Here is a 22,134-nt window from a genome sequence, read left to right as displayed (position 1 = left end):
GTTGAATGGATGGTCTCAATCTTAGTGACAAAGAAATTCATGGTTCTTTGTACTTCTTGTTAATTAATGTTATTTGAGTCAGCCAAGCAAGGATGGAGATTCTATTAGGCAGTCTTCACACAGCAACAAAATTGGTTTAAAAAAAAAAAAATTCAGGTAAGAGTATTATATTCTAATATAAAACTTCAAAAGTTTGCCAATTTTATTCAGTGAATAACATGGCTGGTGGGTGGGCGAGGAATAAGATATAGAAGGCATAATCAAAAATTTAAGAAATAATGAAGTCCTTACCAGCTGTTACAGGTTTTGGGTCTGGCTTAAATATTTTTTCCGATACAGAAGTGCTAGTCACTCCCATAAGTGGTAAGGTGTTTTCTAAAGGGGAAAAAAAAGACTTGCATTTATATAGTGCCTTTCACAACCTCAGGACATCCCAAAGCGCTTTATACCAAATGAAATACATTTGAAGTGTTGTCACAGTAATGTAGGAAATGCGGCAGCCAAATTGCATACAGCAAGCTCCCATAAACAGCAATTGTTATAATGACCAAATAATTTGGGGGTTTTTATGTGATGCTCATGGAGGGATAATATTGGCCAGGTCACTGGGGAGAACTCCCCTGCTCTTCTTTGAATAGTGCCATAGGATCTTTTACATCCACCCGAGAGGGAACATGGGGCCTTGGTTTAACGCCTCAACTGAAGTGTGCTCAGACGAATGCTCGTATTGCCCCAATATCTAATTGTACAATAGCATAACCAGCATTACAATAGGACCTGCTTATGATGTGAAATGAATAGTGCGTCTTTTGTAGGTGCCCTTACATCATAGTTCCCATAGATTGGAGGGTAGCTAATGTAACCCCACTATTTTAAAAAGGCGGTAGAGAGAAAACGGGGAATTACAGACCGGTAAGCCTGACATCGGTAGTGGGGAAAATGCTAGAGTCCATTATAAAAGATGTAATAGCACAGCACTTAGAAAACAGTGACAGGATCGGACAAAGTCAACATGGATTTACAAAAGGTAAATCATGCTCGATTAATCTACTGGAATATTTTGAGGATGTAACTGGTAGAATAGATAAGGGAGAACCAGTGGATGTGGTGTATTTGGACTTTCAGAAGGCTTTCGATAAGGTCCCGCATAAGAGATTGGCGTGCAAAGTTAAAGCATATGGGATTGGGGGTAAGGTTCTGACTTGGATAGAAAACTGGTTGGCAGACAGGAAGCAAAGAGTTGGAATAAACGGGTCTTTTTCCAAGTGGCAGGCAGTGACTAGTGGGGTACCGTAGGGATCGGTGCTAGGACCCCAGCTATTCACAATATATATTAATGATCTAGACAAGGGAACTAGATGTAATGGGGTAAAAATTCAGTTGGTTTGCGCCTCCCGTTAGCGCCTTAAGAGGGCGCTAATGGGGCGCAAAGCAACTAGCGCCCGGGCGTGGCGATGTTTGCGCCGCTCGCGAAATTAACTAGACATTTTGCGGTGGCGCTAATAACACTACCGCCATGATCTCCTGCGCCGGCAGATTGTGACGTCAGTTGAGTGCGCAACGCCCAGTTAGCGCCCCGGACCGGATGTTGAGTGGCGCCCCCTGCCTTACCGCCTGCCGCTAGCAACGACAGGTTGAGGGGAGCGTTATGCTGTCAGACAGGGACTAGGGGAGCGCTATTTAAAGGTGACCGCTTCCTGCCTTTTTTTGTCAGTGACATTTTTGCACCACGCATTCTGAGAGAGAGAGAGAGAGACTTCTGGAGAGATTCAACGCTGTGTGAAGGAGTTTTGAGTACTGAGCAGCACTTTGCAGGTTTATTTTGATTTGCCCTTCCTTGCTTCGCCAGTGCTCTGAGGTAGTGCCTCGCTCCTCGGCCTTTGCGCCTTAAAACTGATTTAGCGCTCCAATCACCTCCAGGGGCGATAAAAGCCAAGTTTGCTGTCGGAGGCGATAATTAGCGCCAGGTGCTAAACTTTGCGCACGGCCAATAATGGCGCCCTAAACGAGGCGATACTGAATTTTACCCCCTGTATCTCCAAGTTTGCAGACGACACAAAGCTGGGTGGGCGTGTGTGCTGTGAGGAGAATGCAGAGAAACTCCAGTATGATTTGGACAGGTTGGGTGATTGGGCAGAAGCATGGCAGATACAGTATAATGTGGATAAATGCGAGGTTATCCACTTTGGTGGCAAAAACAGGAAAACAGATTATCTGAACGGCAATAGATTGGGAAAAGGGGAAGTGCAACGAGACCTGGGTGTCCTTGTGCACCAGTCGCTGAAGGTAAGCATGCAGGTGCAGCAGGCGGTTAAGAAGGCAAATGGTATGTTGGCCTTCGTAGCGAGAGGATTCGAGTACAGGAGCAAGGATGTCTTGCTACAGGGCCTTGGTGAGACCACACCTTGAGTATTGTGTGCAGTTTTGGTCACCTTATCTGAGGAAGGATGTTCTTGCCATGGAGGGAGCGCAGTGAAGATTCACCAGACTGATACCTGGGATGGCAGGAATGACGTATGGAGAGAGATTGGGTCGATTAGGCTTATATTCGCTAGAGTTTAGAAGAATGAGAGGGGATCTCATTGAAACTTATAAAATTCTAACAGGACTAGACAGACTAGATGCAGGAAGGATGTTCCTGATGGCGGGGGAATCCTGAACCAGGGGTTACAGTCTAAGGATAAGGGGTAAGCCATTTAGGACTGAGATGAGGAGGAATTTCTTCACCCAGAGAGTGGTGAACCTGTGGAATTCTCTACCACAGAAGGCCGTTGAGGCCAATTCATTAAATATATTCAAGAAGAAGTTAAATATATTTCTTAAGGCTAAAGGGATCAAGGGATATGGGGAGAAAGCAGGGACAGGGTACTGAATTTGGATGATCAGCCATGATCTCATTAAATGGCGGAACAGGCTCGAGGGGCCGAATGACCTACTCCTGCTCCTATCTTCTATGTTTCTATGTTACAATCTCTCTGAAGGCAGACTGAAACACTTGAGACGAGGCCAGATACACATCGTTAAACTACTTTATTTTATAGATAGCAAGTGAAATATAGAGTAACTAAATTTCACCTTAATTCAACTAACAGAACACTCCGAGAGAAAGAAAAATATTGTTTAAAAAGCCATTCTATCCCCTTGCTTAACTTTTCCTAGTCAGCCTTCTGATCCTGCAAGTCTCTCAATCGCAGCCAGACTTCATTTGCAGACCAACCGGCTGACGGACTGTCCTTGTGTCCCTTTGTCCTCTGTTTTCGCAGCAAGTAGGAGGGCTAGTACACAATGATATGGAAAAGATCTAATGCTAATGATAAGATACAGAATGAAGCCCTTAAAAAAAGAGAAAGTACATGATATTAAAAGGCCAAGCCCAACCCACATGATGGAAATATCCCATCTTTGTGGAAATACCACATAACTTCCCATCATGAGACAAAGAACAACATGTGTGACATGATATATATTCCAATGGGAAACCTCTGAAAGGGTAATTAATAAAAATACATATTTGGACAGGTCTTCAAAGGTCAAACACACTCCACCATTTAGTGTATTCCATAGGGAATACTTCTGCACAAAGCTTGATTCTTAACTATTTTTCAAAGCAATTTGATTCATACAAGACTCCCCATTTATTTTCTGCTAAACAGTAAATTCTCAGCAAGAACTCAGTACGATTTCAAATTGTACAAAAATCGGGCAGTTCTACAACAGGCGGATGGTGATATGCTCTACCAGATTACCAACCAGGCGGTGAAGACAAAAATATATCCCGCTGTGCTTAAAACATTGGAGGTGAATTATTTACATTATAGTTCACATAAAGCAATACAACAACACATGCCAGAAAACAAACCTTAGCAAACATGTCAGTCAAATAAAATTAAATGGTGTACTGCACAATTTATGATAAAGTGCAAATTACTGATGTTTGGTTACAGGAATTGGTCACAGGAGTGGCTAAAAACCAGTAAAGCTCTGCGCTGCTAAAATATCTTTCCTACAGCTTACTATTTCCCTTATCAGTGGACAACTGCAAGAGTCGGCAAAACACAGATAACATTTTTTTGGTGGGGTGGAGATGGAGGGAGGGGGAAAAAATGACAGCTACAAATGCAACTGACATCTGTCCCATATGGCACACAAACTCGCTCTGTTAGCATTGCAAAACCTCAAACTGTGTCAAAAAATCAGCAGTATCTTATTGAATTAATGCTATTTTTGCAACAGTCGTTCTGTTTTCTTCTTCTCACACACTATTGTATATGAATAAACAGCCGCCACCCCAGAGCAAGATGAACTCAAGTAAACTTCCTGGTATTGGAGTTGTGCCAGACAGGCACTGTTCTTAATGGTCTTGCTACGTGCAGTGCGTGAGGCAGCTTGCTGCTGATCTACAACTATGCCGGGCACTGAGAAGAAAACTCAAGGATGAGTAAACACATCAGTCAATGTCAGGGCAGGCAAGAGGGCGGAACTTAGCAAGCTAGATTCTTACTGGGTTTCTATGTGACAGCCTCAGAATAACATAAAATTTAAGATGCATGATTTTGAAATCACTTCAAACATGTATAGCACAAAAAGGAAAAACATAAGAACATAAGAAGTAGGAGCAGGAGAAGGCCATACGGCCCCTCGGGCCTGCTCCGCCATTCAATAGGATCATGGCTGATCCGAACCTAGACTCACGTCCACTTCCCTGCCCGCTCCCCATAACCCCTAATTCCCTTATCAGCTAGGAAACTGTCTATCTCTGTTTTAAATTTATTTAATGTCGCAGCTTCCACAGCTTCCAACCCTCATCTCTTTCAAAAAAAATCACTGGACTACAAACACCACAATTCATCGAGACAGATTTGTGACTTCATATAGATAGAGATACCACTCTGCGTCAAAACAAAAACAGTGGAATGTCATTCAGTACTACAGATGTGAGATTCAAAAATGTCAGCACGACTCTGGTAAATTGTTGGAATTAAAGTCATCAGGATCTGCATTAGTGTTTTGCAGAAAAAGATTGTGGAATGTTTCATTACTTCATTTTTCAATCTATGCAACAAAAAAATTCTACAATAATGTATGGATAAGTCACTACTATAATTTAGTCCAGGAAGTCACGTGTGCAAAGTTACCGTGTAAAGAACCAAAATGGTGCATTGAAATAATATTTTCAACCATTAACCATTTTAAAACAAAGTAAATTTGAAATAACTCACTCAAAACATTAATGGAAAGTCTGTTTTGTAGTCAAGCCTAAATATTTTGATTTTTTGTTTTTGTTTTCCCCATTTCCTTCAGTTCCAAAAAGAACAAAATGACCAGGGTATTATGTCTAAAGCTGACTACAATTTTGCACTTTATTCTTTGCTTCTGTATACAGTTAAAATGTTTTGGGGATTACTAATAAGTTACCCTGCTAAATAATGCTCAGTTTTACTAGCATTAAAAATTGCAAGCAAAAATGCAAAACCGTAACAGCTTGTAAAAGAAAATATTACAGAAAAGAGCTGGATTTGGAATTGAAAGTATAAGTAAATTAATATTTAGATTTTACTTGCAAAGTAACACATTGAAAAAAAATGTAGCTAGCCATACAATAGTAAACCGTCTTAATTTTTTTGCGTCTTCTTTTAGATTTCCCCTGGAGAAGGAACTTTGCCAGTCTTCTCCAAGTTTGTAGAAGAGAGGAATAGTAGAAGCAAGGCAGCACCTCCCAAACCCACGACCTCTACCACCTAGAAGGACAAGGGCAGCAGGCGCATGGGAACACCACCACCTCCAAGTTCCCCTCCAAGTCACACACCATCCTGACTTAGAAGTATATCACCGATCCTTCATTGTCGCTGGGTCAAAATCCTGGAACTCCCTACCTAACAGCACTGTGGCAGTACCTTCACCACACCGACTGCAGTGGTTTAAGAAGGCGGCTCACCACCACCTTCTTAAGGGCAATTAGAGATGGCCAAAAAATGCTGGCCTTACCAGCAAAGCCCACATCCTGGAAATGAATTTAAAAAAGTAGTGGGGAGTCTTCCCTTACCACTCAAGCAGGTTGATTAAAGAGTAGCACTTTTTTTAAATTGAGAAACAATGGTGACGTGCCAAGGCAAGTACCAAGACCCACATTGCAGGACGGCACCAAACTGGGTAGAAAAACAAGATAAACAGGAAGCAGTGATTAAGAAATGGCAAGCTTTGGAGGAAGGAAAACAATTGGAATTTTGAGGCACTGGGAAAGAATGAGTTAAGTCAGCATATTTGGAGCTTAGAAGGAACGAAAGTGAGGTTCAGAGAAGCAGTGACCATAATAATATGTATTAAATAGATAAGGACACAGAGAAGTGTCCACTGAAACACAATCAATTGAATCACACTACCATTGCAAAATGAGATAGCATTAATGGGTAAAGGGCTTGCGACAAAAATGCACTATTTGTTGGAGGAGAATTTTTAACCTGTGTTTTGTATTTCCAGAAACAGCAATAACACCCAAGGATATCGAAAAATATATTTCAACTGAAATGCCATCAGCTCAGAACAGACAAGTCGGCTGAAGAGGGCCCCACAAAGTGCAAACCCATGCGGCAAACCCAACAGCTCATTCAAAGTGTTAACTATTTAATCAACCCAGGGCCATTATATTCAACACAAATCATTTTTACCACTGTCAAAAGGTTAGCTAGACATTTCATATTGATGAATGTCTGTTTAATCTAATGCAATAATTAGAGGTGCAGTCCGTGACTGCCTTTTATTTCACTATAGCTACAGAAGTGGAACCATAACACCTTGACATAGATCAAAGAATCAGTCCCCCACCTGGGGGTAATGGCTTTGATTGATAGCTGAGTCAATTTTGAAAGACAACTTGATGAATTATAGATTATATCAGGTCACATGCAATTCAATAGTCTGCCTTCAGTTTTTCAGTCTTGCAGCCTAAAGTTATAGGCCAGCAGAACAGCTGAGCTTGTTTTCTAATGCGTAGTAACATGTTCCACAGGGTAAGGAATCAGTCTACATTTTAAAGTCTATGTTTAGAAAAAGAACAAGTGATGCCTTTATTATTTTACACCTCAAGGATGCCTTATTTCACCATGCTATACTGCTTATTAACCTGTTTCATTTAAATAGAGCCACTTGATGGTTCAAAGCCTGTGTCTGGAGAAGTATGTATTCAGTTCATTTTTGAAGAGAGAAGAATCACATGATGATGTAGGGTACATTCCAGTAGTCCGTGTGTCTGTTATGATCATTGGATGTTGCTATCATTTACCCAGATATTGTGTAGAAAAGACATGCTCCTGATTGTAAGGAGACAGGGGAATCATTTCTGGGAGTAGCCAATTACAATGAACCTGAGAAAACCCAAAAAACATGACAAGAACAGAGGGGTAAATTTTATTCTTCAGAATAATAATATGGAGGAGATGCTTGCTGAAACCTGCAGAAAAGAGTAAAAGGAGAAAGGCCATAACTGCAGACAGTTAGCCAGAGTGGAGCAGCAGTGGAGGGCATGTACAGTGTGTTGAGTTCCGTAGCAGGGGCGCCGATCAAGCGAACAACTCTGTCCTGGATTGGGTTAGAGTTCCTGAGTGTTGTTGCAGTTGCACCCATCTAGGCGAGAGGTGATTTTTCCCTCACACTCTGACTTAAGCCTTGTAAATCTTTATGGGGTTAGAAATGACCCACTTATTGCAAAGTACCCCAGCTCTAATCTGTTTTTGTAGCTACAGTGTTGATATGGCTGGTCCAGTTAAGCTTCTGGTCAATGTTGATGGTGGGGCAATTCAGTGATAGTGCTGCCATTGAAGGTCAGGGGGAGTAGATGACCATTTTCTTGTTAGATATGGTCATTACCTGTCACTTATATGGAGCAAACATTACTTGCCACTTCTCAACCCAAGCCTGAATGTTGTCCATGGCCGCCTGTAAATTATCATGGGCTGCATCATCATCAAAGGAGCTAACTGAATAGTTATTTATTTTATGATAGAAGTATAATTGGCTGCTTGAGTGTTTCTTTTCAATCTTTACACTTAATGGGGAATGTGAGGGGCAATTTTTATTCTAAGTATTCCTCCAGTTTATTCTCAAATAAAGATAAGCTTACCAAAATCTGTTTCTTTTTGAAAATGACAATTTTCTTACCTGCAGGAAGTAGTTACGGTTGGATCTACTACCCTGAAAAGTCTCTGAGACCAATGACAGGGAGCAACCAGTGTATTTTAAAGTCACTCCATTGGTTTTTTGGCCAGTCAGAAGTCCAATGTAGAGACGCAGGGCCCCCTGAAACTGGAGACACAGAACGCCTGAAAATCACGCCTGAAAACCACACTACCAGCAGGATACTCTCCATCCAGGAAACCTTGCTATCAATGCCAAACTATCAATTTCTGCAATATCAGCAGCATCGTAGTGTCATGCAAAAGACTGGACCATGTCAAACAGAGGGCATATAACTGGGATATTAAACTTCATACCAATATATATAGCATGTACCAGCAGCGACTAAAACTAGCAAACCACAAGTATTCAACCCACTTAAAGACTGCATAAGCTTTCCAATGGTTATAGAGTGAAGTTAAAACTGAAGTTTCCTCATGCCAATAATGTCTAACCCGTTGTATTTGCATTGTGATTGGCTGAGGCTTTGTTGGTAGCACCCTTGCTTCCCAGTCAGAAGGTCGTGGATTCAAGCTCCACACTAGGGATTTGAGTACATAATCTAGGCCGACACTTTAGTACAGTACTGAGGGAGTGCTGCACTGTTGAAGCTTTCGGATGAAATGTTCAACCGAGGCCCCGTCTGCCCTCTCAAAGATCCTGCGGCACTACTTCAAAGAAGAGATGGGAAGTTCTCACCAGTATGCTGGCCATTATCCCTCAACCAACACTGCTAAAACAGATTATCCGGTCATTATCTTGTTGTTTGTGGGAGCTTGCTGTGCACAAATAGGCGGCCACGTTTCCTACATTATAACAGTGACTATGCTTTAAAAATATTTAATTGGCTGTAAAGCGCTTTGGAATGTCCCACGGTCATGAAATGTGCTATAATGATGCAAGTCTTTCTTTCTTTTACTGTGAACCACAATAACCTTTACTTTCCTAGTTGGTAAATATTCACAGTTGCAAAGTTATTATTGTCTTATAAATTGTTTAAAGGTCACATGAAATACATGTAGATGTTTGTTCCACAATAGGTCACTCCAAAAATCATACGCACTTGAAGGTATAGCAGATTTTTGCAGGGGTTGACTTATAAAAATGTACCCATGATTAACTAGCTGTATCCCAAGAACTTTCACATGAAATATTCACGTTAGCCCACAAACATTATTTCCACTAAATTTGAATGATGCAGAAACAAGATAATATGACTACTTGGCAGTAACACTCAGGACTAAAAGATAAAAGTTGGTTCATGCCTTTCAAAAAGAATGAAGAATTGATAATAGGCATCTGTAAAATTAGAGGTTAAATGATTCCCAGTTAAAGGGACAAAGGCACTAGATGGTTTGCCTACAGACATAAGTGGCAATTCAAAGAACTTAACACTTTCAACAAATAAGTTAACTTAAGAGTACACATAACATTACAAAATCAGAGCTTTCATGAAGGTGTGAGCGATGACTGAGACAAATCTAAAAAAGAAACAGAAACACTGAGGGAATTTCTTATGTTCCATCTTATGTTCAACAAGTCAAACTCCCTTTGATTTGTCCAAGGAAAAATCTCAAATCATTCAGGTTATTAGACAATATATTAATGATTCCCTCCAAATTCCATAAATCCTGCAAGTGTACAGAATGTCTTTAGAACAATAACTCAATTTTAATATCAGCTTCAGATTCTGCAATTTCCTTCTTTGAATATCTAATTTCTTTTGACCATTTAAATGTACAATTATTAATAGAGTAAAAGAAAAATCCTCCAACTTCGTGATAACTTTTAGTTCCACTCGAGAAGATGGTCTTTGGAAGCAGCCATTTTCACATTTTGAAAGTTCTAATTTCCTCCCCAGATAGTTCAGTCAAAAAATTAACTGCTTGGTGTGGTACTAAGCCATGCAGACGATGAAAGTCCCAGGTTTGATTGCAAATCTGTACTGAAGTAGCCAACCTAAGCTAAGTGTCATAATCTAGCCTGACACTCCAGTGCAGTACTGAGTGAGTCACGCATTGTCAAAGACAGTATCTATCAGATAAAACATTAAACTGAAACCTCACCTGCCTGATAAGGTACACATAAAAGATCTCAATGTACAATTTACAGAGCAGGATCTGTCCTGGTGTCCTGGCCAATATTCCTCACTCAATCAACAACATTAAAAAAATGGGTCAACTAGTCCCTTATCTCATTTATTGTTTGTGGGACCTAACTGTGTGCAAATTAATTGCAATGTTTACCCACATAATGTGAGGCACTTTGAGGACGTGGTAAGCCACTATATAAATGCTAGTTCTTTGGCAGTAGTGGAGAGCTGCTAAAATTGGCTTCAGTATTTATGGGGTTGGCTGGAAGTGTATACATGTGCACTTCAGACAAATACAGAATCAAATACAGCTGTGGCACTCCCTATATTTGAATAATCTGCTGACATTCATTATTTAGGCTTGTGTGCGCAGAAAGTTCACTAGGGCAAGTTCTGGAGGACTGAACCATATCTCAGCAAAACTCACAGCTTTCAGGAAAGGAGGAGTAAGAAGAGAAGTTTTTTTTAAAAAAAGCCATTGTCCGGTTGTACAGCTTAGGAGTCACCTTAGACATTGTAACCCAATGAAACAAAAATAAACTTTGCATCCCTTACAATCAGGAGTTTGCCTGCACTGCCCAATATCTAATTGTATGATAGCATTACCCGGAGTGCAACAATGGAACCCCTCGTTATATGAACTAGTTACTGCAAACGCTTACTTGTCCTCAAGCATGTTTCGCCAATCTTACAAGAGGCGGATTAACATCTCAGGAGATGAAGCCAGATACGAATCATTAAGCTTCTTTTTTTTATATAATCAGTAAGTGGATGTACACATAGAAACATAGAAAAATAGGAGGAGTAGGCCATTCGGCCCTTTGAGCCTGCTCCACCATTCAATATGATCATGGCTGATCCTCTATCTCAATACCATATTCCCGCTCTCTCCCCATACTCCTTGATGCCATTTGTGTCTAGAAATCTATCTACAGTATCTCCTTCTTAAATATATTCAGTAACTTGACCCCCACAGCCTTCTGTGGTAGAGAATTCCACAGGTTCACCACCCTCGGAGTGAAGAAATTTCTCATCATCTCAGTCCTAAATGTCCTACCCCGTATCCTGAGACTGTGACCTCTCGTTCTAGACCCCCCAGCCAGGGGAAACATCCTCCCTGCATCCAGTCTGTCTAGCCCTGTCAGAATTTTATACGTTTCCACAAGATCCCCTCTCATTCTTCTAAACTCTAGTGAAAACAGGCCTAGTCGACCCAATCTCTCCTCATACGACAGTCCTGCCATCCCAGGAATCAGTCTGGTGAACCTTCGCTGCACTCCCTCTATGACAAATATATCCTTTCTTAGGTAAGGAGACCAAAACTGCACACAGTACTCCAGGTGTGGTCTCACCAAGGCCCTGTATAACTGTAGTAAGACATCCTTGCTCCTGTACTCAAATCCTCTTGCAATGAAGGCCAACATACCATTTGCCTTCCTAACTGCTTGCTGCACCTGCATGTTTGCTTTCAGTGACTGGTGTACAAGGACACCCAGGTCCCTTTGTACATCAACATTTCCCAATCTATCACCATTTAAATAATACTCTGCCTTTCTGTTTTTCCTACCAAAGTGGATAACTTCACATTTATCCACGTTATACTGCATCTGCCATGTATTTGCCCATTCACTCAACTTGTCTAAATCGCCTTGAAGCCTCTTTGCATCCTCCTCACAACTCACAATCCCACCTAGTTTTGTGTCATCAGCAAACTTGGAAATATTACATTTGGTTCCCTCATCCAAATCATTGATATATATTGTGAAAAGCTGAGGCCCAAGCACTGATCCCTGTGGTACCCCACTAGTCACTGCCTGTCACCCCGAAAAAGACCCATTTATTCCTACTCTCTGTTTCCTGTGTTAACCAATTTTCAATCCATGCCAGTATATTACCCCCAATCCCATGTGTTTTAATTTTGCACACTAATCTCTTATGTGTGATTTTATCAAAGGCCTTCTGAAAATCCAAAATACACCACATCCACTGGTTCTCCCTTGTCTATTCTACCAGTTACATCCTCAAAAAAACTCCAGTAGGTTTGTCAAACACAATTTCCCTTTCATAAATCCATGTTGACTTTGTCTCATCCTGTTGATATTTTCTAAGTGTCCCTGATCCCATTGATATTTTTGTTATATGAACTAGTTACTGCAAACTCTTACTTGCCCTCAAGCATGTTTCGCCAATCTTACAAGAGGTGGATTAATATCTCAGGAGATGAAGCCAGATACGAATCACTAAACTTCTTTTTTTTAATATATAATCAGTAAGTGGATGTACACAGTAACAGTTATAGCAAATCTCACCTTTCATTAACTTAATTTCACCTTTCATTAACTTAATTTCAGTCTCTCAAAATCATGATGAGAGTATAATAAACCACTACACACTATCCCAGTTAATGTGCGGAGTAACACTTTCTTTTATTCAGCTCCATCACCGAATTGGACCAAGGCTTGTTCTGCGTTTGGTTTGCTCAAGATAGATAGGCCCAGGCTCTTACCTGCTTCTTTCAACAGAGCTTACCAACTGCCCCAGAATGTATGTCCCCCATTCCATTGTTCCCTTTCATGTCGCCTCTGGTTCTTTTGCCAATCTGTGTCCTCTGGTTACCAACCCTACTAAAACTGTAAATATTTTCTCCTTATTTACTCTATCAAATCTCCTCAACCTTCTCTGCTCTAAAGAGAACAACCCCAACTTCTCCAGTCTCTCCACATAACTGAAGTCCCTCATCCCTGGTACCATTCTAGTAAATGTCTTCTGCAACTTCTGGCGGGGACTTTGAACAAATATTTTGTATCGGTCTTCACATTAGAAGACACTAAAAGCATCCCAATAATGGTTATTCAAGGGGCTATTGGGGTGGGGGGGGGGGGGCGGAGGGGGAAACTTAAAACAATCACTGTCACTAGAGAGAAAGTACGAGCAAACTAATGGGACTAAAGGTGGTCAAGTCCCCTGGACCCGATGGCCTGCATCCTAGAGTCTTAAAAGAGGTGGCTGCAGAGATAGTGGATGCATTGGTTGAAATCTACCAAAATTCCCTGGATTCTGGAGAGGTCCCAGCGGACTGGAAAACCGCAAATATAATGCCCCTATTCAAGAAAGGAGGGAGACAGAAAGCAGGCAACTATCAACCAGTTAGCTTAACATCGGTCATTGGGAAAATGCTGGAGTCCATCATTAAGGAAGTAGTAACAGGACATTTAGAAAATCATAATATAGTCAAGCAGAGTCAGCATGGTTTTATGAAAGGGAAATCATGTTTGACAAATTTGCTGGAATTCTTTGAGGATGTAACGAGCAGGGTGGATAAAGGGGAACCAGATGTCGTGTATTTGGATTTCCAGAAGGCATTTTTAAGGTGCCACATATAAGGTTACTACACAAGATAAGAGCTCACGGGGTTGGGGGTAATATATTAGCATGGATAGAGGATTGGCTAACTAACAGGAAACAGAGAGTCAGGATAAATGGGTCATTTTCCGGTTGGCAAACTGTAACTAGTGGGGTGCCACAGGGATCAGTGCTGGGGCCTCAACTATTTACAATCTATATTAATGACTTGGATGAAGGGACTGAGTGTAATGTAGCCAAATTTGCTGATGATACAAAGATAGGTAGGAAAGCAAATTGTGTGGCGGATTCAAAGAATCTCCAAAGGGATATAGATAGGCTAAGTGAGTGGGCAAAAATCTGGCAGATGGAGTTTAATGTCGGAAAATGCAGGAAACTTTGGTTTATCCGGAGGTTATATAGGCCCCGATTTTCGGGCAGCTGTCGGGCGGCTTTTCATGCGGCCGTGGTCCGAAAATCGCGGAAAAAGCGAGTCGGGACGCGGGTCGGGACCCTCCCCCCGCCTGATTCCCCAGCCGACTTTCGGACTGCCGTTTTCACGCGCCCCACTTCAGTCCCGCCTGCCGCTGGCGGGACTGGTGGTCGGAGCACTAACAAGCAATTATCTGCTTGTTGAAATGGATTTTCCCTTGCCGTTGCGACTTTGGGGCTTTCCCCACCTGAAACCCGACTGCGGGGAACCCCGCCGATGAGAGCTGGCGTGAAAACAGCTGGCTTGCTTGCTTGCAGCAGCAGGTTGCTGAGGGCTGAAGATATTTAAAGAGGCAGCATTTGCAGGCTGCAGGACCTTGTTGATCAAGGCTTGGGGGAACTATTTGAAGCCTTAGGAGCAGCTGCAGAAAGTTGGAGCCTCACACACTTCTTCAGTGTGAGCTCCTGGGAAGCCCCTCTCACCACCCTAACTCAGGACCTCCTCAACCGAGGCATCTGCTAGAAGCATGGAGGCCTTTGGCACCTTCCCTTCCTGGCATTAGAGGATCTCCAACAGCAGAGGTGGCAGCAGCAGAACCAGGAACAGCAGGATGATTACCAGGAGCACCAGGCTGCTGCTCACTCACCTGAAGCTGCACAAGCCAGAAGGGGCCAGCGCTTGGAAGTGGCTTGAGAGCACCTTGCTGCGCTTTAGGGGGCCAGTGGGACCCGTTTCTGCACTGGCAGTCCTACTCAGAAGGACTTCCATGAAGATCTGGCTTCTCTGTTCAACAGATGGTCAACGCTCCTCAAGAGATGTCATTCTCTTATGAGCACTCACCATGTTTTCCGTATGCTGGCGAATTATCTCCTCCATAGAGGTTGCCAACCTTTCCATGGTGCTGCGTTCATGCACCAATGACTCCACAAAGGCTCTGCTCATGGTCGCTATGGACTCCTCCATTCGCTCCACACTCGCAGCAACCCTGGAGACAAAACCTGCCAGAGACTCCTGCATCTGTGCATGGAGATCCATCACCTCTTCTCTTGCGGATGGACCCAGAGGCAGAGGGCCGAGATGCAGCGCAGCTGAGCGGAGCTGGCAGAGCCCTGCGCCCTCCGACGAGGACTCTCCACTGCTGTCCCTGTCTCCAGAATCTGCTGAGGCTCACTTGTCAGCTGTGAAACACCAGGTGACAACACTACTCTATGTCCCAAAGGTCCCCCCGAGGTGTGAGTGTCTTCGCTGGTGCTGGGTGCGCTTACTTCTGCTGACGCTGCACCCTCAGAGGTTGGAGCTTCCTATGAGGAGTCTGGCTGCACAGCCTCTTCCTCCTCCACAGTGAGGACGGGGGCTCTGGATGGTACTGTGGGGGAGTAAAGGAAGGAGTTAGAGATATAATGCCAAGGTTCCTCTGGTGACTCCCAGCGAGTTGGCATCTGCTGACACCTGCATCCATGCAGCATTGGTCTCAGTGGGAGGCCTCTTCCTCCCTGACCTAGGGAAGAGGACCTCCCTGTGGGCCCTAACCCCATCCAATAATGCCTGCAGTGAAGCCTCGTCGAATTTGAAGGCAGCTCGGGGTCTGGCACTGGCCACAGCTGCTGCAGGCTCCTTATGCCATCCTGTATGGTTCATTTGGAAGCCTTCAGAGGATGCAGTGCTTGCCATGGACCTTGAAAGCACCACGAATGATGACATCATACTGTAGGGATTCCTGACTCGATTTAGACAATTAGCAAGGCTTCCCACATGCTGGGAATTAATTGGCCAATTGAGGGAAAATTGCGTGGGGCTGGCTGACACTTTTTTGTGTGTGTCAGAAACCCCACATTCGGGGAAATCCGACCATTTCCCACACAAGCCGAAAATCGGGCCCTATATGTCCGGAATACTCGATCTAATGGCAAAAATCAGGAGCCGTTTTCTATATGTTTTTTTAGTTCTCGTTGCTTTTTTTTCCCCAGTCAAGCACTGCAAGGTCTGTAGCTATAGCAACAGCTTCAGCCGACTGTTCTGAAGCTGTTACAGGGTTTGTTCATTCACACGGAGCTTCTCAGTTTCGTATGTTTAAACATTAACTCTGGTATGTCCGGCACTTTTGATGTTACGGCACCAGCTCAGTCCCGTCAGTGCTGGATATCAGAAAGTTTCCTGTGTGAGGTTATCCACTTTGGTAGGAAAAACAAAAAAGCAAATTATTATTTAAATGGAGATTATAAAATGCTGAGGTACAGAGGGATCTGGGGGTCCTTGTACATGAATCACAAAAGGTTAGCATGCAGGTACAGCAAGTAACTAGGAAGGCAAATGGAATGTTGGCCTTTATTGCAAAGGGAATGGAGTATAAAAGTAGGGAAGTCCTGTTACAACTGTACAGGGCATTGGTGAGACCACACCTGGAGTACTGTGTACAGTTTTGGTCTCCTTATTTAAGGAAGGATATACTTGCATTGGAGGCAGTTCAGAGAAGTTTCACGAGGTTGATTCCAGAGATGAAGGGGTTGTCTTATGAAGAAAGGTTGAGCCTATACTCATTGGAGTTTAGAAGAATGAGAGGGGATTTTATTGAAACATACAAGATTCTGAAGGGGCTTGACAGGGTAGATGCAGAGAGGATGTTTCCCCTTATGGGGGAATCTAGAACTAGGGGGCATAATGTCAGAATAAGGGGGCACCCTTTAAAATCAGAAATGAGGAGGAATTTCTTCTCTCAGAGGGTCGTGAATCTTTGGAATTCTCTTCCCCAGAGAGCTGTGGAGGCTGGGTCATTGAATATATTGAAGGTGGAGATAGACAGATTTTTGAACGGTAAGGGAGTCAAGGGTTATGGGGAGCAGGCAGGGAAGTGGAGTTGAGGCCAAGATCAGATCAGCCATGATCTTATTGAATGGCGGAGCAGGCTCGAGCGGCCAAATGACCTACTCCTGCTCCTACATCTTATGTTCTCCAAGGCCTTCTCCAAGTCATCATGGGTGACTTCAATCTACATATAGATTGGGCTAACCAAATTGGTAACAATACTGTGGAGGAGGAATTCCTGGAGTGTTTACGGGATGGTTTCCTGGACCAATATGTCGAGGAACCAACCAGAAATCAGGCCATCTTAGACTGGGTATTATGTAACGAAAAAGGATTAATTAGCAATCTTGTTGTATGAGGCCCCTTGGGTCGGAGCGATCATAATATGATAGAATTCTTCATTAAGATGGAGAATGATGTAGTTGACTCAGAGACTAGAGTCCTGAATTTAAATAAAGGAAACTACGATGGTCTGAGGCGCGAGTTGGGTAGGATTGATTGGGGAATGTCACTCAAAGTGTTAACGGTGGATAGGCAATGGCAAACATTCAAAGATCGCATGGATGAACTACAGAACTTGTTCATCCCAGTTTGGCATAAAAATAAAACAAAAATGTGACTCAACCGTGGCTAACGAGGGAAATTAGGGATAGCATAAGATCCAAGGAGAGGACATATAAATTGGCCAGAAAAAACAATAATCCTGAGGATTGGGAGCAGTTTAGGATTCAACAAAGGAGGACAAAGGGATTAATTAAGAAAGGGAAAATAGAATAGGAGAGTAAGCTTGCAGGGAACATAAAAACTGACTGTAAAAGCTTTTATAGATATGTGAAGAGAAAAAGATTGGTGAAGTCAAGCGTAGGTCCCTTGCAGTCAGAATCAGGAGAATTTATAATGGGGAACAAAGAAATGGCCGACCAATTAAATACATAGTTTGGTTCTGTCTTCACAAAGGAGGACACAAATAACCTCCCAGAGATGTCGGGGAACATAGGGTCTGATGAAAGGGAGGAACTGAAAGAAATCAGTATTTGTAGGGAAATGGTGTTAGGGAAATTGATGGGATTGAAGGCCGATAAATCCCCAGGGCCTGATCATCTACATCCTAGGGTAGTAAGGAAGTGGCCCTAGAAATAGTAGATGCATTGCTGATCATCTTCCAACATTCAATGGAATCTGGAACAGTACCCATGGATTGGAGGGTAGCTAATGTTACCCCACTATTCAAAAAAGGTGGTAGAGAGAAAACGGGGAATTACAGACCGGTAAGCCAGACATCGGTAGTGGGGAAAATGCTAGAGTCCATTATAAAAGATGTAATAGCAAAGCACTTGGAAAACAGTGACAGGATCGGACAAAGTCAACATGGATTTACAAAAGGTAAATCGTGCTTGACTAATCGAGTGGAATTTTTTGAGGATGTAACTAGTAAAATAGATAAGGGAGAACCAGTGGATGTGGTGTATTTGGACTTTCAGAAGGCTTTCGATAAGGTCCCACATAAGAGATTAGCGTGTAAAGTTAAGGCACATGGGAATGGGGGCAGGGTATTGACTTGGATAGAGAACTGGTTGGCAGATAGAAAGCAAAGAGTTGGAATAAACGGGTCTTTTTCTGAGTGGCAGGCAGTGACTAGTGGGGTACCGCAGGGATCGGTCCTTGTACCCCAGCTATTCACAATATATATTAATGATCTAGACAAGGGAACTAGATGTAATATCTCCAAATTTGCATACGACACAAATCTGGGTGGGCGTGTGTGCTGTGAGGAGGATGCAGAGAAACTCCAGTATGATTTGGACAGGTTGGGTGATTGGGCAGAAGCATGGCAGATGCAATATAACGTGGATAAATGTGAGGTTATCCACTTTGGTGGCAAAAACAGGAAGGCAGATTATTATCTGAATGGCAATAGATTGGGAGAAGGGGAAGTGCAACGAGACCTGGGTGTCCTTGTGCACCAGTCGCTGAAGGTAAGCATGCAGATGCAGCAGGCGGTTAAGAAGGCAAATGGTATGTTGGCCTTCGTAGCGAGAGGGTTGGAGTACAGGAACAAGGATGTCTTACTGCAGTTGTACAGGGCCTTGGTGAGACCACATCTTGAGTATTGTGTGCAGTTTTGGTCACCTTATCTGAGGAAGGATATTCTTGCCATGGAAGGAGTTCAGCGAAGATTCACCAGGCTGATACCTGGGATGGCAGGAATTACGTACGAGGAGAGATTGGGACGACTGGGCTTGTACTCGCTGGAGTTTAGAAGAATGAGAGGGGATCTCATTGAAACTTATAAAATTCTGGCAGGGCTGGACAGACTAGATGCAGGAAGGATGTTCCCGATGGTCGGGGAGTCCAGAACCAGGGGTCACAGTCCAAGGATAAGGGGTAGGTCTTTTAGGACAGAAATGAGGAGGAATTTCTTCACCCAGAGAGTGGTGAACCTGTGGAATTCTCTACCACAGAAGGCAGTAGAGGCCAATACATTAAATATATTCAAGAAGGAGTTGGATATATTTCTTAAGGCTAAAGGGATTATGGGGAGAAAGCAGGGACCGGGTACTGAACTTGGATGATCAGCCATGATCGCATTGAATGGCGGAGCAGGCTCGAGGGGCCAAATGGCCTACTCCTGCTCCTAACTTCTATGTTTCTATGCTTTGGCATCCTCCCCAAAGTGTGGTGCCCAGAATTGAACACAATACTTCAGCTGAGGCCTAACCAGTGTTTTATAAAGGTTTAGCATAACTTCCTTGCTTTTATACTCTATTCGTCTATTAATAAAGACAAGGATCCCCATATGCTTTTTAAACAATATTTGAAAATGACACAAAAGTGAATAAAGCGGCCCTGACAGCCTGTGAACACCATCATTCAAAGGCCATTTGCCGCGCTGCTTCTGATTCACTGCTATGCTCGCTGCGGGATGTGCTAATTAGAAAACCAGCAAAATAAGGAGTTAGTTATTAATTGCGAAACAGTGCACTGGACAGCGACATTTACAGCGTACATTGCCAATCTCACCATTGCAGGAAAATCTGGCCCAGTGACTTTTGAGCAAAGTTTCAACTCCTGGTAAAGGGACAGCTGGAGTTAAGAGATTCAGACTCAGTCACCCTAATATTGAACACATCAAATAGCTGTACCAACCTATTTTGTGGATGGTCAGCAAAGAGCTGCAAGTTACCATCATCCTCCCCTCCTCTTGGTCAAATTCAGACTTCCAATTACCTTCCAGAGGTGGAGTGGTCTGTGGAACTGAAAGAAGGTTGCACAGGGATTGGTCTTAATTCAGGGTAACAGGTACAAGTACAAGAATAAATTAAGACTTGCATTTAAATAGTGCCTTTCATGCCCACAGGACGTCCCAAATCACTTTACAGCCAATGAAGTACTTTTGAAGTGTCATCACTGTTGTAATGTAGGGAATGCTACAGCCAAGGTCCCACATACAGCAATGTGATAAATGACCAGATGATGTTGGTTGTGGGATGCATATCACCAGGAGAACTCCCCTGCTGTACCTCGCAATGCTTTTACACACACACACACACACCCCTCCCATAGAACTCACCCAGCCCCCACCAACCAAATAGCCTGTCAAAACTCATATGCATTAATGTTCACATGGGCATGGTATCACAAGGTAACAGGCACCTTTGGAATTGTACCCATTAAGCAATCATGCCTTCAGGAGAAGAGCATAGAATTACATAGAGCAGTGGGACGAAATGGTGTTGTCACAGACCAGCCTCCAAGCGTGAACCAGACGCAGAGGCAAAGAGCATCATAAGCTCAATTCTTGTGAGGATCTGGTAAGAGATAAGAGGTTTCATGACCTGGACAGGGAACTGAAGGCAGTCAAAACCATTGCTGTAACAGCAGCAAACAGATAAAGAGATGCAAAATATATATGGCGATGAAATGCAGTGGTAGTTATTAAAGATATATGCACAAAAAATGCTTTATTTACAAAAATAGTGTGTTAGGGCAATTTATTTAGCACGTTGAAATTTTCAGGGCAGTTGCAGAAACAATGACAAAAATTGCTCAACATGTAATTAGATCTGCTCTGCTCATCAGCACTTGAATTCAGACTTTAAATAGTAACAGTGAGCAAACTGGAACTGAATGCACTGGGGTGGGGGTGGGGGTGGGGAGGGGAAATGTTTTTCTTGTGGGGTCAACGGCACTTTGATTTTAACCATGGGCACTTTTAAAGTGCCACTGTTATGCCTCTTTTTGCCTGTCTAACAGTGAAATAAATTTCCAGTTAATTATAGTAATCATTATAGTAAACATATATTCAGTAACTGTATGCTCAATGTCATTATTTAACATTAGTATCTGAATTGAAGTGCTGGTGATCAGAACAGATCAAAGCATGTGTTGAGGCTGCATGAAGAATTGGTAACTTTAAAAGCTAGACTTACAGACAAACATACGCTCAGCTCCACTCTGCTCACTAGAACTTTGATTTAGCCTCTAATTTTAAACAGCGACAGTGGGTGCCGACTAAATCCAGGAATTACAGTAACCAGCTGGAAACTTCCTTCGCTGTTAGGTAGGCAGAGAAGGACAGAACACTGGTACTTTAAAACACCAAGTACCAGCAAGGCAAAAAATTACTGGGGAGGTTGCGCTGTAATGTGAAAATCGTGGATTTGCACAGGATGCCGCAGCTTGACTAGCATCACTGGTTTAATGAATGTACAAGGGCCAAATCAACTAGTCTTAATATGGAGATAAACAACATATGTGGAATGACATTAGTAGCTGCTGGAAATATGCAAAAAAGGCCTCCATTCACACAGGGAAACAAATGGTTATCAATGTGGCTGATAACCCGGTTTAAATCTATACTGTTTTTACGTTTAAGGCAAAAACTCGTAGGTAATAGGAGACAAGGAGTTGAACAGGTGGTGAACCCTCCCAGGAAAAACCAATAACGTCATGGGAAATAAGAACTGTTCAATAGGAAGGGAGGCTCTTAAGGCAGTATCCTGAAGATGTTAGATCCACGTATAGATCAATTGGATAGGTACCATATTAAATCATATATTCTACAATCTGCATATATGTTACATCAATATACACAGTGAATGTGCACAAGTGATTAATAATTCACACAATGAAAATATAATACCCAAATGGACAAGTCGGATTACATACTTAACATTCCAGCTCAGATCTCTTCATATAGCAAGGAGGGTCAAGTGATATGCAGCAACTCGTCAGAGAGGATCAGTGAGCAGAACATTGCGCACGCCTCACAGCTAATATACAGTGATGTGGAAGC

The 22,134-nt window shown here is 42.8% G+C and overlaps 1 protein-coding gene across 10 annotated transcripts in view; it reads right to left on the bottom strand.

The window, feature by feature from the left end:
- The window catches only part of egln1a (egl-9 family hypoxia-inducible factor 1a), a 180,655-nt gene that overhangs the window by 105,816 nt on the left and 52,705 nt on the right, over window positions 1-22,134 (bottom strand). Inside the window, exon 2 of one of the 10 annotated variants that reach the window (XM_085996678.1) lies at window positions 19,986-20,093. The exons of the other annotated variants lie outside the window; for them this stretch is intronic. Coding sequence (XP_085852804.1) covers window positions 20,025-20,093 — 69 coding nt within the window. The 3' untranslated portion in view covers window positions 19,986-20,024. The remainder of the gene's footprint in view (window positions 1-19,985; window positions 20,094-22,134) is intronic. 10 annotated transcript variants of the gene reach the window in all.

The sequence above is a fragment of the Somniosus microcephalus genome, chromosome 9 (assembly GCF_052327205.1).
Source record: "Somniosus microcephalus isolate GS21.2 chromosome 9, FLI_Smic_1.0, whole genome shotgun sequence".
NCBI classification, from domain to species: Eukaryota; Metazoa; Chordata; class Chondrichthyes; order Squaliformes; family Somniosidae; genus Somniosus; species Somniosus microcephalus.
Note: the sequence above shows the minus strand (reverse complement) of the source record. Positions and strands in the feature narration are given on the sequence as shown.